This window comes from Ambystoma mexicanum, chromosome 5q, assembly GCF_040938575.1.
Source record: "Ambystoma mexicanum isolate Mex_15411 chromosome 5q, UKY_AmexF1_1, whole genome shotgun sequence".
Classification (NCBI taxonomy): domain Eukaryota; kingdom Metazoa; phylum Chordata; class Amphibia; order Caudata; family Ambystomatidae; genus Ambystoma; species Ambystoma mexicanum.
The window spans coordinates 1,263,061,951-1,263,080,797 of record NC_090933.1 but is presented as its reverse complement, the minus strand read 5'-3'; the positions used below and the strand labels follow the sequence as shown (position 1 = coordinate 1,263,080,797).

At 49.7% G+C, this 18,847-nt stretch overlaps 1 protein-coding gene across 3 annotated transcripts in view; it reads right to left on the bottom strand.

Moving 5' to 3' along the window:
- Nucleotides 1-16,284, bottom strand: part of LOC138498002 (alanine aminotransferase 2-like) — a 248,218-nt gene extending 231,934 nt beyond the window's left edge. Inside the window, exon 1 of one of the 3 annotated variants that reach the window (XM_069621781.1) lies at nucleotides 16,097-16,284. Coding sequence is in view for 1 of the 3 variants with exons in the window: in XM_069621779.1 (XP_069477880.1) it covers nucleotides 14,171-14,296 (126 nt within the window). In the remaining 2 variants the exon portion in view is untranslated. Of the gene's footprint in view, nucleotides 1-12,971; nucleotides 13,143-14,170; nucleotides 14,354-16,096 lie in introns of those variants that run through there. The other 2 variants (XM_069621779.1, XM_069621780.1) reach the window with 2 other exon arrangements.
- Between the last annotated feature and the right edge of the window lie 2,563 nt (nucleotides 16,285-18,847).

The window sequence follows — 18,847 nt, the reverse complement described above, 5'->3', positions numbered from 1 at the left end:
CTCTTCCGCGCCCTTACTCCACCTCCAAATTGCTTCAAAATCCCCCTGAAAGTAACAGTGAGGGATAAACAGCTTATGCCCTGGCTTTATGCTTTCCTTTAACACTTCGGCCTTAGAAAATATTACGCCAGGGTATGCAACATTTATCTCGGCCATGATCACACCCTTTCATGGCCCATACCCACAATTCTGTATTGCCATCTCCAAATACCCCAACTATCCTACACCCATCTAGCATTGTAGCATCGTTGATTCCCCTTAATCCACCAATCACATTGGATGTAGCCAGGAGTGACAAAAGAGACACTTCAGCATCTGGCATGCCCTATGTAGGTGGTCAATATTGATATATACATTGCAGCGCAGAAGCATGGCACACTATTTGTGAGTGATTCTATCTATGCGCTGCTTATCTCAAATAACGTCTACCCATGCTGTCAGCTAAGGAAACTAATGCCCAGTGAGGTCAAGTGATTTGCCCAGGATCACATACTTTTGTACAGTGGAGGTGCTGGGATTTTAGCCCATATTTCCTGGTTCTACAGTTGGTAGTTTTGGCAGCAGCCTACATCTACTCCTCAACCATCTTTAGTTTTACATCATTGTGTAACGTTTTCTGCACAGAATTTCAGTGTGTCTTCAAGCAAAGCTGCCTTGCAAAGCACCAAACCACATGGTACATGAACCAACAACATATGAGACATTTTTACAGGAACATATTAAGTAAACAAAATATGATACAATTTGCAAGAGAAAAAAAGGGCACAGCAGGGAATGTGCATATGCAAAATGAACACTGAACTACAGACAGGAGGGTTGAAAATGAATCTCTGAAAATATGCCTGACCCCTCCGTCTAGCCCTGGTTGCTAAATTAAGAGCATGCTGCAGTCTGGGACTTGTAGTTTGGCTTTTCCCACAGGATTGGGTCTAAGAATTATCAAGGCTAAAACATTATTGCCTGGAAGAGCTAGGAACGCCCACTAGTCAGACACTTTCCTATCACTGTTTACTTACTCTATATGGTGGTTGTGGTGTAATGCTAGAAATCTCTGTTCCCTCACGCCATGTCCCTGGCATCGATACTGCCTGCTAATTCTCCTAGAAGCCGAGAAATACAGGTATCACAATGCAAAGAAAAAGCAAAGCAGGACTGGGTGGGTTGCCTGTGGTGTTTGAACGTCAAGGCGCAGAGCAGGCTACAAGATATATGTGTTTGACGTGAGCGTGAAAGCTCTAAATGTTACCGTCGCCCCGTAGCGCCTAGAGAGTTAACCATGCCCTGTGCCTGGCATGCGTGGTGCGTGTATCCTGTTCTATGAGTTTCGCCGTATTCCGGTACACTTTGATCGGACGCAAGAAACGGAGGCAGGGCTGGAATTTACATGCGACGCCGAGGCAGCCTGGCGTGTCTGTATAGGATGCAGTGCATTGGTTGTCTACCATCAATAAAACGTGCTACTTTTTAAATTATCTGAAACAGGGCTGCAGCATGTGTTACATTATCTGACTAAAATGAGCAGTTTCGCAAAAAAAAAATGTAAAATATTTTTTGCTTGTCAAAAATGCAGGCAGTCTGTTTAGTACTCTTAAGCACCTTTGGCTCACCTCTTTTTCACAAGTTACTTACACAAGTGCTGTGAGCTGTGGGGGGGGGTCTTAGCTTTAAAATGCAAATGCAGATCACTCTCAAAATCCTCACACTCACTCACAAATGCCTCTCTCTACGCCCCGTCCAATCTATCAGAAACCATCTTCAAACCATCCTCCTCCCGTCCCACCAGAACGCAATACTCCAACCTACTCTGCATCCCACGCATCAAAAAAGCCATAGCGGGGGCATCCCATTGCCGCGTCTCCCCCTCCTCCCTTGACCCGTCCAGCCTGCCCAGCTCGGGCCGCCGCCCCCCTCCCACCCCCCAGCACCGGCCAGCATCAGCCAGTAATTCGAAAAAAAAACCTGAAATAACACGCCAGACAATTTTGTAAAGGTTGGAAGTGTTAATGCCACAGCAGCTTTATTTGTATAAAGTCTTGGAGTTATCTTACAGGCGATCCGTAATTCACCACACCACAGGTTCTTCTACGCTGTGTGAGGCTACCTAGGTACCTAGGTATGCATTCCTTGTCCACCCCCCCGCCCACCGTCCGCGTCCGTTGGACGCCTCGGGTTGAGCCCGTCCCTTGCTAACAACTTCTCTCTATGGCCATTCGATATATTCCCTTGTTTCACACTTCTTGACATTTTCCGTTCCCTTGTATCACACTTCCCCCCTTTGCTCTAAGGTACCTGTTAGTAACCCCCCCCACCCCCGACACTCTGGACTGTGTCCTATGTCTAGTTCTAGCTAAAACAGGCAGCCACGCGGTGCATAGCTATTACGTAGATTCCTATACAGACACCACTTTTCAGTGCCCCAACACATCACTTACCCCACATCACATATTCATATTTTGCCGACACCACCTTCCGGTGCCGACTAACACGTTTCTACCTGCCTATACAGTCATCGCTTAGCAATGTCCAGCTATCCTAGCGCACCTTTCTACTCTACTCTGGCATCCCGTCCCCAACGGTGCCACTTCTACTCTAAACCCCAACCCCAATGTATCAGGCCCCAGGTGTCCCCATTCCGTCTTGCGGTCCCCAGGGCAGGGATTCACCGTGTTACCCGCACTCCCTGTGCCCTCTCCCCCAGGCCTTCCTCCAAGATCTTGCCCTGCGCCCCCACCCCCGTCAAGTTCCGTGGTCCCTAGCCCTAACCATCCCTTTCTCCGGCTTGCTCTTCTCCTCTCCTGGTGCCAGGTTCCTTTGCGTCAGGCCACCCCCCGTCAAGTTCCGTGGTCCCTAGCCCTAACCATCCCTTTCTCCGGCTTGCTCCTCCCCTCTCCTGGTGCCAGGTTCCTTTGCGTCAGGCCACCCCCCCGACTTTCTCCCCCTGCAGATCCTAGGCTCCCTTCTCCCCCAGAGACAGAGTCCCCGGCCCTGTTCTCTCGTACCCCCGTCTCTTACCCCCCCCTTGGTCATAGCCTCCCCCTTGCTTCCTTGGACCTTGTGCCCCCGCCCTGTTCCCTCTTGTCGCTTTCCAGCCCTTATCTTAGGCCCCCCATCTGCCCCTCTGTGTCTCCCTCCTTCCGTAAAGACTTCCCCCTACTGTTTTGTTTGGCAACGTTAACTGAGGCCCCGTACTCTCCTCTTGCTCCCCCCGACTTCTCTTGAAGACCTTTGTTGTGAGTTTGTGTTTTATTCTCTTTTCCCACTCGACCCCGCAATTTTGGGTTGGAAATGGCTTCCAAGTCCCCCAAATCCCTCCCCTTTTTCCCCAGGGCTTCCCCTGAGTCTAGTACTCTTGGGGCACCATAAGATCTAATATGTTGGCTGAGCATTCCCCTATGGGCCTGCCAGTGCTTTCTAAAGGGATCGACCTGTGACTCCTCCAAGACTCTCAGCTGGCTGCCAGCATCGGAGAGTTCCCCCCCACCCTGTGCAGGTTGCTCGCTTTCCGGCGCTTCTATTCGCTGCTCGTCCTCTGGTCCTCCACCCCTGGTGGGTGGGGGAGGGAGGGGGGGTGGAGGGGGTGGAGATCCCCCCCGACCCCCATGGCCGCAGTACCCGCCTGCGTGTCCTTATGTGCAACCTGCATTATTTAAGGGCCTCCCTCCCTTCCAAGGAAATGAGTGCGGTGCCCACCTCGGACAAGTGCTTTCTGTCCCCCCCAAATGACCGGGTACCTTAACGTGATGGGTGGGTGGCGGACCCATGTCGTGCTTGGCCCCTTTGCTGCGCGCCTGAACATGCATGCCTAGGCTTCCTTGAAGCGCCTCCTTCGTATCCATCAATGACCCGCATACGGGTATTATAACTTGCACGATCGTTTAACCCAATCATCCTAGTATCTCCTAATAAACCGCCCCGTCCTGTTTCTTTTGCTTAGTACCGAAACCGAAACACATGTGCCTAGGCCTGTTATCCTATTGCCTGGGATTAGGAACCTTGTTCTAACTGGATCTTATCAGGCACAGAAATACTTGTGCATTGCTTGATGTAAGATTGCTCCCGACAATGCAACGTCGTTAAGAAAGTTTTGTATCCCGGAAGGAAACCCTTGTCATACGTGTGTTATAAATTAGGCCCGGACAATGAAACACACCCACTGCAATCCTTCAATATGAGCCATCACACAACATTCCAAAGCACCACACTCGGGGAAACCCATCCAACGCCTGTACAACCCGCCTGGTGAACCGTACCTGCTTGCTACTCCACCATATTATGCACAAAACGTTCTACATAGATGTAGACGCATATCTCCAACCTGCGACTTCCCGATGACCCATCACAAAAGCCTTTACATTTCTTTTTATTTATTTATTTACAAGTATATACAAAAAACAACATCTTAGTACAGAGGAACAACAAGGAAAAGAAAAAAAACCGGATCAAACAAAATCATTGAACATGTTCCAAATCTTTTCATATGAAGACAACTTACATTTCAATTTGTAGATCATTTTTTCTGTTCTAGACAGGCTATGCATTTCTTGAACCCATTCCTCAAATGACGGACGGATCCGACCTTTCCATCCTCGAAGGATCAACCTTTTAGCAACAATGGTTGCTCTAAAAAGCCATTTTTTGAGGGGAGAGCTGACATCAGCCAGCTCAGAATCTTCCCCTAGAATCATTGTCTTAAAGTCCAGGACACACCCTTCACCCAAAATTCTGACACACACATCACAAATGTCAATCCAGAAAGCCCTGACCCGCACGCAGCTCCATAGCATGTATTCCAATGATCCCACTTCCTGAGCACAACCCCAACAATCGGCATTGTCAGTCATGCCCCTTCTATGCAACGTTTCCGGACACCAATACACACGGTTCAGGATCTTAATTTGTCTAGACCTTTCGCCCAGATTCAGCGAACATAATGAGACATTTCCGCATATATTCTGCCAGGCCTCAAGATCAATATCAGACCCAATTTTCTCGCTCCACACTTCCCGTAAATTGTCATTGCTCCGAAAATACGACACAAAAAGTTTGTATAACCTACTGGCTAAACCACCTCACTGTCCATTAGAATCCGTCAGAAAAATAGTTATGTCAAAGGAGTCAGACCAGTCCACCTCACCGACAGACCTCTTGAGTCGTCTATAAGCCGAGTCTGACAAATCCTCAAAACTCCATCTCTCTCTCAGCTCAGCAGCAGTCAGCCACCGAACATCATTCCCCAAGTCAGAGACCTTTTTAACATTCATTAGGAACCATTCGGGCCAAAAAATTGTCCTGGAGTTATCTCTAATCCTAGGATTCAGCCAGATAGAGGCATTCCTATACTTAAAAGCGTCCCTACCTAGCAATGTCAAGACCTCAATCCAAGAGTTGCGCAAAAAGGACGTGGTTAACAAACTACCTCCCGGAATCTTTGTGTTAGTGGTCAACAGTGCTTTCGGGGCCAGTGGCCCATATGCATTTGACTCCGCCACCGCCCATCTGTCCAGCTAAACATCCAAAAACAGAACAAAAGAATGAGCAGAAAATGCTAAATGGTAGGCCTTAAAATTCGGAACTCCTAGACCACCCAAATAAATCGGACGCTGCAATTTCCACAGACTAAGTCTGGGCGGTTTCCTGTCCCATAAAAATTCTTGAACAAGGCGGTCTAGATCTTTCCAATAACTACACTTTATTCTTAGAGGAAGCATGCTAGTTATAAAGTTAATCCTGGGAGCCAAATTTATTTTCAGGGCATTGACTTTACCCCATAGTGAAAGATTAAGTAAAGACCACCTTTCCAAAACCAATTTGCAATCTCGTACCACCACACTCATGTTTTCATCAACCATACGGGAGACCGTAACTGTCAACCATACCCCCAAGTAGCGTAAGCGCCTATCACACCAAGTAAACCCCAGCCCCTCAACCAGGGACTTATCACATCTGTTGGACAGAGGCAATACTTCTGACTTCAGGTGGTTAACCTTGTATCCAGAACAATCATGAAAATTCGACAAAATCCTCATCAGACATGGCAGGGACATGTCCAAATTCTGCAACACCAACAAGAGGTCATCAGCATAAAGCCATGCCTTTTGCACCACACCCCAACATTCAATGCCCTGTAAATTCGGCTCATTCTTTATGTAGATAGCGAGGGGTTCAATCGCTAAAATGAATAACAGAGGAGAAAAAGGACAACCCTGTCTCGTGCCCCGCTTCAAACAAAAAGGTTCCGACACCACTCCATTAGTCTTAACGTCAGCCGTTGGACTGGCATATAAAAGAGCTACCCAGGAAATAAAATCCTCCCCCAGATTCATCTCCCTCAACACCGAGTATAAATAATTCCAATTAACTCTGTCAAAAGCTTTTTCAGCATCTAAGGACAGGATGGCTGCATCACCGACCAATCTGTCCGCCATTTCCATGGTTAACAACAATTTCCTGATATTACTGGACGTACGCCGACTCTTCATGAAACCAGATTGTTCCTCCCCAATCAAAACCGGCATGAACTGTCCTAAGCGTATAGCAAGAACCTTGGCTAAGATCTTGTTATCTGTATTGATAAGGCTGATTGGACGATAACTAGCTGGCTGATTGCAATCCTTATCCTTTTTTAAAAAGACCGAAATCGACGCATGGTTAGTACTCTTAGGTAACGACCCAACCATTCTGCTCGTCACAAACATATCTCTCATGAGTTCCAAAGACGAGTTCGGGAGGACCCTGTAAAATTCACATGGAAGGCCATCCGGCCCCGGAGATTTACCCACATTCAGCCCGGAAATTGCGCCTTTAATCTCATCAATTGTTATCATTTCACCAAGAAGATCACGCTCAACATCCTGGATCCTAGGCAAATTCAAATGACCAAAAAAGCTCTCACCCCTACCTGTAATACCAGCGTCATCGCCATACAGATTCTCATAAAAATCGCGGAAGATTGAGTTAATTTTAATCGGATCAAAAGTGATTCTACCCTCCTTGTCCATCATAGAAGCTATTGCCGACTCTGAGATCCTTTTTCGCAACCGGTATGCCAGCCATCTGTCACAACGCTCCCCTTTCTCAAAATATGTACGCCTAGAATAGAACAAACTACGCTCGGACCTCAGTGACAAAAAATCTTCCATTTCTTTTTTGAGTTTTTTCAATTCAGCAAGTTTCACTGAGTCTGTTGGATCGAGCATCAGATCCCAAAAAATTTCACCAATACGTAAGTCAAGCTCACGCCTCTTACCCTCTTCTCTCTTCTGTTTACCACTAGACAGCCCTAAACACACACCACGCATACAGCATTTAAAGGCCTCCCATGTATTTGCCACACTGATCTCTTCTGAGCGATTCTCCCTAACAAAATAATCAGCTTCAGTAACGATCCGGTCCAAAATATCATCATCCAATAGAATAGAGGTATTCATTTTCCATGCGAAGCTTCTTTTACACTGAAATTTAAGTCTCAATTGCATCACAACAGGGGCATGATCACTCAATACAATATTACCAATATTGGTAGAGACCTGACTATCTGATACAGTCCCACCAGTGAAAAACATGTCCAGTCTAGAAAACACCGCATGTGCACTGGAATAAAAACTGTATTGCCTCTTGTCCGGATTCTCTAGACGCCATATGTCCTTCAAACTATGTTCCTCTAAGAGTGACCTGAGTGCCCGGTGATGATAATCGCAACGAAGTACACGGCAGTTCTGACTTTTATCCATTTTCGGATCAATCACTGTATTAAAATCACCACCAAGCAGAACATTAGTATTATTCAACTCTAAAAGAGTCTGTGCCACCATTCTGAAAAAGGATCCATCATCCACCGTAGGAGCATACACATTGCAGAGAGTTAACAATTCCCCTGAATGTCGATCAATAACGCAATCATTCGACCTTCTTTGTCTGCAATTTTGTGTATAACTTTCATAGGCAATTTCTTTCGAAACAAAATGACCACCCCCCTCGATCTGGATGTAAAGGAAGAGCCAACAGCAACACCAACCCACTCCCTTTCCAACCTAGAAATTTCATCCTCCAATATGTGAGTCTCCTGTAAGAAACATATTTCGGCATGCATGTCTTGCAACATTTGAAACACTTTCTTTTTCTTGAACAGGTTATTGATCCCATTCACATTCAGGAGATAATACGTAGGTCATCAGAAGTCCCACCTGAGCGGGAAGTCATCATCACACTCTGAATATCTAATACATCAAATGTAAAAAAAAAAAAACACAAAAAAACAACAAAAAAATAAGCAAAAAATAAAAAGAACGAACAAGACAGTGAAGTCTATTCAGCCAAAAAAGTAATTTGAAAAACATTGAGAAGCATCCCCAGGACCCCTCCCAATGGTACAATAAAACCATCTATATATTCATCAGAAAAACCCTTCCAAGAAAAGATAACAATATTAGTAAATAAAAGAAAAACCCAACACCCCCAATTAACCCCCAAAAACCCCACCAACATGAAATCTTGAAAGGCAAATCACAGAATCACAGAATAGATACCCCTAAACATCACCACCGCAAAAAAAAATTCTAACCCCACCTCCAGACACAACCAATTCCAGAAACAGAAGGTATGTGACCAATTCTGCACCCACCCACAACATTGAAAGATCAGTGTAAAAAATAAGAAGGCCATAGAAGGCAACGCCAAATGCCTATATATACACTATGTAGAGGCACGTGGCCATAGAGTTTACTGGTGTCCAGACAGTGTCATGGAGCATCAATTAACAGTGACAATATAAGGAACCACGGCCCACCAGGTACCCCACCACAATGGAGCCATTTTAATAAATTAACGGCGTATAAGAAAGAAGAGAACCGGCGAGGAAGATTGAACATCCACATATAACACATTTCACATCTGCTCTTTACGCAGTGTGTGACAAGCGCATCAAAAACACAAATGTCTCATATATCTACTGGAAAGAGTTATTGAGATAGAGTGAGACAAGAAAAAACAAGCGTTGAGAGAAAAAAAAAAAAAAAAGAAAACTGAAGCTACCACGGTCACATCGGTAACTCATCAATTACATGAGGAGAAGTTCAATACTTTACACTACTACTTCTTATGCAGGCTGTGGACTTGTGCATGTAACAGTCTTAAGAATCATAAACCTTCTAGCTGCTTGAGGAACTTGAATGCAATATTGGGCAAACACACGCCCAGTGCATCTAAAACTAAGAGGGCAGTGTTTTCTGCTAGTTCAATTTAGCCATAGTAATGATTGCACACTCGAGTCCAGCAGTAATGGGCAACCCTCACATCTGTTTAATTCTTAGATCCAAACAACCCCCAGAGTCACACTCAAGGCACCAGCCGTGAAGCTGTGAAAGCGGCGCCAAAAGGGAAGAACCGCCTCTTGGACAGTTCCTCCCTGATGCATCGCCGCTGCCTATGGTTCAGGAAGTCATCCGAAGTGAAATGTCCCAGTGACCGAGTCCAAGCCTGGCCCCCACCGCTCAAAACAGATAGCGGGGAGGGCGGAGTAGGAGGGGGATGCATGTGGGTCGTATCACATTCCCTCGTCTACAACTGAGTCCCCGCAGCACTCGCCTTTACATTTCAAACGGCGCCTGCCGCATGTTAACGTCTGATCCGCTAAACCGCGTGCGCCTTAGAAACCCTGTGTATAGGCGCATTATCAATACCATATATCAGACTGTGTCCTCCGCATCCCTGTGCGGCCTCAATGAACTGATATGATGCAGGCAATACAGCATTCTGGGACTCGCAGTCTCAGCAGTTCCCGATTCTACGCATCACCCACCTTTTTATTAGCCCCAATTTCGTCCCCCTAGCTGTGATGCGGCCCATATCTTCACCGGCACCGCACCCTGGTTCCCACCTTACACACCCCCGGCCCGATGCCGCTCCAACAATTTAAAAGTGCAATTTACACCTAGAATAGAACAAACTACGCTGCCAAATTGCAGGCTGAGAACTCGATCCCTGCCACGTGGTTCACTCCATTTTGACCATGGACCTGTGCATGTGTAGTACAGTCTTGCAGTCCCCTTCCCCGAACCGTGGTGAAAGCTGTTGCCAAAACGCAGACCCAATGTATTCTAATATTCCGCCCACTTCCCAAATCAAGATGCTGCTACCTGAGGCATGCAAAGACAAATGCTCCCGCTCCACTGGGACGCAGGACAGCGCAGGGAAAGGTCAGGGGGGTACCTTCATGCTGTATATTATGGGGCAGGATTGGCCACCTCGCGTTCCTACGCCCGCCCTCACCCCCCCTCCCTTAGCTCGAGCGCGTTCGCCCCGATCCGGACCCGGCTTGCCCCTTCACTTGGGAGGCCTCACCGGCCCATTCCACGTGCCAAATTTCTGCTGCCCAGTCATCTCCTTGGTATGCTCGCGATGGCTGAAATCTGTGCAGGTTTCGCACCACCCCTTCCCCTCCCACAGTATGTGCATGGCAAGCCCACAACCCACGCAGTGCCCACAGACGCACCTCAAAATTGCCCGAAAGCCCCCCCCAAATGATTTCGGCCTGTACAACACTCATGCCCCCATGCCCGATCCGAGCATCCTTTATAATTGATTCTGCCACGCCCCTTGAAAACACCCATCGACATTGTTTGGACATTTGCGCCCCGCAGTACAGCGCCCACCCCTACCGCGTGCCCGTCGCTAGTGCCCCATGGCTTGGCTACTGTTCACGGTAAACATGCTTTGCAATTTATGCGATCTAAAGGTCGTGACCAATACCAACAGACCTGGATCCCCTCCCTCGTGTGCCAGACACCTCTGACCGCGTGGCCTGTGGCTTATAACCACTCTAAAGGCTGTGCTGCCTCTACTGGCCTCCAACCCGCATCCCCTTTTTCCCCAAATTCCCCTCCCTTCGGCACAAGCTTTTATATAAAGTGAGTGCCACTGTCCCCGTCCCTAGCGCACCCTACCGACCCGGCTTGCCCTCGCCTGCCTCTATGCTCGTGCGCCGCAGGCCTCTCTCTTTCCCATATCACCGCCCTGTGTTCCCTGCCATACTCGCTGTCTCCTTGCCCCACGCCCGAACCTTGTTCCCTCCCCCCGCCACCCCCCTCCCAGCATTCTCCTCTGAGCAACGCTCCATTTCGTTTGACCCCCCAATGCCTAGCGAGGTACCTATTCTTTTTTTTTTTTAATTATCTAAAACCATTTGCGTCTCAACTATGTCACGTCCACCCCGCCTGGGCTGGATCTTGCTCGCAATGTTCTTCTGCCTGAACCGACCACCCCTGCCCACGTCCCTCACCCCTTTTCTGAAGCTTGCCGCCATTGTGCCCAAGGTTAGTTGCGTTTACTTAACCACACCAACGGAGAACTTGTGCCCAGGCCGCGTAATCTCAGTAAAGTGACAAGTGCTCCAGAACAGTAAATTAATGAATCAGGCAAAATAATCACTTGGAAAGATTTGCAATCCTTGGTGGTGCCACAAATTACATCATCACTATGCTTCCCTGCGAGCGTCCCCATGTCCCTTGCTCTCGTGGTGCATTATCGCGAATTAACCTGCCTTGTTATCCGGCATAACTGCAGTGACCATGCAATTTAGCCAAACTACCACCCAGCCGGCCTTAATGCACACACTAAAGATTCCTTGAGCGTCGAGTCTCTGCGCCTGGGAACACAACCTCCCTTGTAAAGAGCCCCCCCACCCCCATCGCCGCCCCCCAAATCCACCTGCGCGCCAACTGCCACCATACAGCACCACATCTACCAAACCAACCTCCACTAGCCCGAGGCTGATGACACCCCCCCTCCATCCCCCACTTCGCGCAAATTAAAGCGTGCCCATCACGCTGCATTCAGGGAGTTCCAGTCTCGACTCTAGTCATTTCGAGTCGGTTGGATTAAGGAATCGGAAATCCTGTTGACTACTAGGGGCTGTAGACGGAAATCAGCATCGCCGCCCAGCCATACCACCCATGCCAGTGCAGTATGGCATAAAGGAAGGCACTGTTCCACTGTGCCCTTACTCCTGCGGCGTCCATGGGGATGACCACTTGCCCACGGTCACACAATAGAACCAAATTGCCAAATATGCACAGTACCATACAATCCTGCATAATCGCCCCACCCCCCTCCCCCATCGGCTGCGGGTGCTCTCCCTGGCCAGACACCTTTCACACCGCCTGCGCTCCCCCCAACCTACCCGTTCCAACGCCACACCAAATTCCCCCAAAACCCATCTCAACTCGTGCACATCCTCCTAGCTCCGGTGTCGGCACACGCCGCGAAAGGTAGCATGCGGGGCGTGCATTGCACAGCCGTGTCCACCCTAACTGTGCTCTCCTCGTAGCTTGCCAAATTCGGAATGACATACCCTCCCCCCCTCATAACCATGTACAAAACAAACGCCCTGCGCCGTGCCTACATGGAAAAAGTAGCCCCAGGCATCTCCCATCCATTTCTTGGCCCCTCCAACCGAAACTCTACCATGCCGTGAAATCTCACCTGGGTACCGGCAATCTCCGCTACATTGTCCTGTCCGCAGCCTATCTCGCAAAACTGATTTCGCCCTGTGCCTGTGCCCATTCAAGCTTTACCACCTTCCTTCACGAGGCTGATGCCTTATACTACGCATAATGGCCTGCTAATGGTAGCATTTACGTCCTTCAATTGATCTGCCCCCAAGAGCGTACTTAACACACCCCAGCACATGAAACCACTATCCACTCCGCGGCCAGAGACCCTATGCCTACAATTTAAGGTCTCCAGCTTCCCGCGGCACAGCGACCATTGCGCTGGGCATGCGCCCCTCCCCCGCACCAAACCGATCGCCGCATCTGATATCTGATGATAATTTTAGTTTGCCCCTAACTATCGCAACCATGTCCACCGAACGCCCCCAAGCGAGGTACGCGGGGGGAAGGAGGGAGCTAAACAAGGCCATATGGGCCCTACCCGCCAAGGAAGAGGCCTGTTCCTTGCTCTTCCCCCACACTTACCTCCGACTGCACATTACTTCCTCCCCTTGATGCTCCTTTCACCCTGGAACCACGACCCCTCCTTCGCTGGAACACTTCATAAACTGGAACCTTCGCTGCACATCAACATCGCAACAAACATGTAAAACCAAAATGAGTTCTCGGACAGGGCAGGTCACGAGGGATAGAGGGTGTGTTGCCTGTGCACCCGACCCTTTATAGGGCCTCCCTCTCCCTCGGTTCCCTGCCCCGCCCTTCTTCCGGCGACCCTCCCTGCCTCATCCGGGTGCGGGCTTTCCCCCTGTTCACGGTATTTTCAGGGGCCCGCCCTCCCCCGTAACCGAGGAGGGGGAGGAGGTTGGCTGGGCAACCCCCACTAAGGGCGACGCCCGCCATGCCTCCTACATTGGCGTGTTCGCCCGCCAAAGCCGGAGGTCTAAGTTTCCCCTACATTGCAGCCAAGACCTGGAACGCTCTTCCTGCAGACATTAGAGCGGAAAACTCACTCCCTATTCGTAGGAAACTGAAAACCTCATTCCTTGCAAAATAATAGGAAACTCTCAGGAATCCATGTAAATATACTGCATGGCTAATGTGTACATGTCTACTGTAAATATTGTATTTGTATGTAAATATTGTATCCTATGTAACTAAGATATTGTCTGTAACAAGCGCCATGTGCGCTCTACAAATCTGAATAAATAAATAAATGAACTGGCTCATCACAGTGAACAACTGCTACATTAGCACTGTCCACGAGGATCTGGAATTCTGCACACGGAAGTTCACCCATGCTAACATTATACATGCCATTCGGGAGACACTATTCCAGGTAGGGTTTTGCATTCTGGGATTTGTAGTTCTGTGTTTGTGACAAAGACACGCAGGACTCAGAATTCAAAGATAAAACCTGGACTGCATCTGGAATGGGTGACGTTGGCGTGCATGCTGAAAGTGGTACATGTGACGAACGTGCCCCCAGAATGCGTGCAGTACTATTAACTGCTGCCTACAGGAAAGCCTGTATCTGACAATGGTGCTGAAAATCACATCTCCAAAGAAGACCTCAGCAGGACACTGTCAGCGGGAGGTGTGTAGCTCTGATCATCCCAGCCAGACCCAACAGCACTCTGGGTAAACAATGGGGTTGAAGGGAGGTGAAACGTCCCCCACGGCCTGCCCCCTTCAGACTATTGACGCATGCGTGGCCCTGCGCTCACCTGCTTCAGTTCTTGTTTGATCCTCAGCGCCCGCTGGAACACGTGCCCTCGGAGAGGTGATGTTATCCCTGTGATGGTGGGATCCAGCTTGCCCAGGGTGAGCACCTTGCTCCGTCCGGCCGCCATCTTCCCTCTGCGCCAAGACTCCCGACTGGGTCGGTGCAGGTGAGGGGGGCACTTTTGACTGCCTGTGCAGCCTGCGGCCAAGCCTTTAGGGTTGCCGAGCAGATCATTAACCGACAGCCCGGGGTCGAGAGAGTCGGAATTTGTAACATGGAGATTTTTGGAATAGTAAATATTAACTCTGCCCTCTCGCAGGGACACGGCTGCCCTCGTTTGACTAGAGAAGGCTTCATCATGGCCTATTCTTGGAAGCCATGCCTGAGAGTCGGGAGGATAGCTCAGCGGCAACGTGCTCACCTTGGAAGCAAGATGCCACGAAGCAACACGGGTTCCATCCCCGGTCCGTGCTTAGAAACCTCCAGGTATTTAGCGCACTATAAAATACGCATCTAAGATTTACTCAATTAAAAAACAAAAACAATTCATGCAACAGTGCCTCGATGCCTGCTTAAAAAATGCAAAAATAAAAAAGAGTCCTGATTGCCTTCCTGTAGAATTGTAGTATCTTGGGTTCTAAGTATGAAGAGATGACCCTGGAAGAAGTACAAAAAGGAAAGTTGCTTTATTGTGTTTCAGGGCCAGTTGGGAAAAGGGAGGCAGGGGCTAGATAATAAGTATCCTCTTATATTTAGATCTCCCATCCTGAAACCTTAACTGTCATCCTTGGATCCTTGATGTACTGTGAGGTTCCAGTGCACACAGTACAAGACACATACTCCACACCCTCTCTCCTTACAAAACACACACACAATTCATAATTCATTGACCAGGTTCTCAGACCATCAAACATCCACTGCAGACCAACCACATTCAAATACAAGAATCAAAGCCGAATCTTCAGCTTCCGGGTCTTAAGCTTGAAGGTCCTATACAGGGGCTTTGATAGGGGGGCGGGCTGAGGGGGCTAAAGCCCCAGGTCTTTTGGTTGCAGCCCTGGATAAAAGCTCAGGGACTACAACCAAAAGGGTAACTAGCCCCTTGTCCAGACAGTCCCGACATTAGCTTAGCCCCAGATATTTTCCAGACCTAGCAACACCCCTGGTCCTATATCAAATCGCCAGTGTCCTTAACACGCCTAATATCTGTGACTGTTGGTGCCCAAACAGCTGGCTGTGCTGGGGACAAAAAACGTGTTGGAATTGAATAATATTTGAAATGAAACGTAAAAGGAAGGAACGAACGAGTGGGAAACAACATTTGAACGATGTGTGCAGTCTTGGTACGAAGTGCCTCTTGACACTATACTATTTGCACTGCCAATAAGAGTGCTTAACTCTACTGCATTTGTGACGGGTTGCTAAGGAGCATGATATAATTGAGGAAACCGGGGGTGAAAGGTAAGTCTCTTTATTACGGACAAACCCCCGTGCCCACACCGCCACACAATCTTGACCAACCGTCACTCCTGCATGCCCCTGGAATGTATGACACATCTACCCCCTTAGAACTCCGTAACAGAATAAAGAAACCCATCTTAAAGATCACTAAGGAGAACAGTTCATAAATAGAAACACAAACCGACAGAGATTAAAGGAATGATGGCATGCACCAGAAAATCTCCACAACCACAGAGCGCTCATGCTGCCCACGCAAAAAGGCTTGTCTGCGCCTGTCCGCGTCAGGCTGCAGATAGGCGATTACCCCCCCCTCCCCCCCCCGGTGTTCTACTTCCCGTAAGTACACTGCTGCAAGACACCTCGGTACTGTAAAAACAGCTTGCAGTGACTTATTCAAAACGATTTGTGTACGCTTTACATCTTGCTTTCTCACAAACTCTGGGTGCATAATCGTGCTGTCCCATACTTGACAATCCGCGTTGCACACGCCTATTACTGCCGCATCGACGCCGGCTTTGTCTTGCGCTCACTGTTGGGGGTCGCCGGCCATGATCATCCGGCGGACGCCCCTGGGCGCTATCTCTGCTAGCGCCATGCAGTCCCACTAGGTGGGGGGTGGGGGCCTGCCGTGGATGTCCGGCATGGCCCCGGGTGCCATGGGCCTCGGCACCCTGGCGTGGGGTCACAGCCTGCCAGGCCTCTGACTGAGTGGACCTCGGCTGCCATCCTGGCAGACGGGTCCCTCAGTGTCTGGGCGTGCAGGCCCGTGCCTCCACGTGTAGGCCTGTGGCCTACATGGATAATGAGACACGGACTCAGTCGTTCCTCTTTGGGAGTCTGCAGCCGCTCTGTCTCACGTGCCTGCAAGAGCCTGCAAGAGCTCCTTTTATTACCTTGGGCCATGACACCGTCATGGCCCATCTTAAAGGGGAAATACACATGGGAGGGACACATCCCCTTAAAGGGGCAATACAGTTGGGAGGGTCCCACCTAACACTCCTCCTTTTTCATAACGAACAAACAAACGTTGCTATACCACACATGCGTCCCACCCGTTTCAGAACAACAAACTACTTATCACTACAAACTTACAGGATAGACCAACCACGGGATATGCCACGGACCCATAGATAGCTAACTCCAACAGTTACAAACATAACATATACTAACCCATTTCTAAACACACTCAATAGATGACCGTCATGGGCAGCGAGCTGCCGGAGGAATACAGGCAGCTCTCCCACAGTTTGCAAAACCCTTTATTAACCTGGGGTTCGGCACGGCCACTACACAAACACCTCATGACTGCGGGATCACAGTCTCACCTTATTATTCTTTACTAAGACCACTTAACACATGTGGTTACTATGCAGGTTCACAGCATCAAAACACACCGGATTACTGAGTCCTCTTTAAACAACTGCAGGGCAGCAGGAGACCAGTTCATCTTCCATCAGCGCCCGTTTAGGGGTCACTCCCCCAGTCCAGGCCCATGGATGGTACAGTTCACGACCGGCAAGGCCACACATGGTGGGTACCAGGGGCCACATCGGCATCGTCTCCTGATGTTCAGAGCCGGGCAGCGAGACGCAGGTGTCAGGGCGTCCAGGCTACTCCCTGTGCTGTGGGTCGGGCACGGGTGACAGGACATCACTCACCCCTTCTGTGTGATGCTCCCCCAGTCAGGAGTGTCTCTTTCCTCCAGGGCCGCAGGAGGGCGCACAAGCACTCAGGATGAGCCGCAACCCATACCCTGTCCGCTGCACCACTTCCGGGTGGTGGTTTGGTCGGACACCATTTGTTGGCTGAGATCGGGGGCTGGCAGTACTTCCCCCAAGGCCACGCTGGACTAGCCTTGAGACGACATGGCATGTGGGGCGACAACCGTGGCAGGCAGTTGAGGACCCTTTTGTGGCTCGGTGCCAAAGCCACCTGTGGGACAAGCAGGGTGGCCGTGGCGGTCCAGTATTGGGGTTGCCTGCTGCTTAGGTCTCTCCACAGCAGTGGGGCGTCCTCGGGTTACCAGATGGTGCAGAGCACCCGTGGTCCAGTGCTTGGGACCTTCACAATTGACCAGTCCTGCGCATGCAGCATCTCTTATGGCGACCCATTGCTGCCTTCAGTGTGCAGAGTCCGTCCTTTCCCTTATTCTGACCCGGAGGCCCGGCACATCAATGTCCCTTTCAGTTCCGGTGGAACGGGCAGCGTCTTGCTTCCTGGTCCAGATGACCAGGGCTCCTCAATGTCCCTGTGCTAACATAGACCACTCTTCAGTTGGAGTGGCAGGGCTCCTTCTCTGCCACCCATGCTTGGGGAGTATAGGGGGGAAAAGCTGCATGCCTCGGTGTAGATGTGGGGATAGGGAGTCACAAGAGATGTGAAGCAGTCGACAGTCGATTGGCGCGTGATAGCTTCTGACCACTTAGGTTTTCACACTCCGAAACCAACATCTGAGTGCCCCTGTGCATTGGCAACGGAAGGTTGTTTCTCCTTTGCTGTTGGAGCTACCCACAGTATCTGGCAGCAACTGGACCAGCCCCCCCTAGATGTCCTCGTGACACCAGTCCCCTTACTGATGTGCTAGGGCTTTCAACGACCACCTCTTATTAGCTGCGGCATAGATATGCTGGGGCAAAAGCACAGTCTTTGTCCCTGAACCCTGAAGTGGCAAACCGAAGAGTGTCCCATCATGCAGCGACCTGCTTTCATGCCGTGGGACATGCTTGAGGGTGCCCCAGTGGAGAGCGCTTCAGCTCAGTTGGCAGACGTGGGTGGCCCACGGTCTACCACAGCAGGAACTCAGTGTTGCCAATCCAGCCCACAAGGGAGGGTGCTTTGGTGGGATGTCTGGCACCAACTGCCCATTTAGGACTCCTCCAGCCCCTCTGAGCCTTGACACGTTTGTAGAGAGCTGCGCGCCTCCAGGATGCGGCAGAGCGTGCCAGCTGGACCAGCTATTGGCAGCATTTATTTATTTATTTATTTTTTCACGCTACAGCCGGGGCTCCTTCTGTTTGATGCACACACCTCTTACTGTCCTTTAAGACTTCACTGCACAGGCAGCCAGTAGACCGGGAGTGTCGGCACCGCAGGGTGTACGCTTGGGGCCAGTTGTTTTTCTGTTCTTTTGAAATTTGCTCCCAAGTTCACAGCAGGAGACGAATGACGAAGGCACTGTTGGGCTGGCGTTACACTGACCTTGCAGATAGTTTTGTTT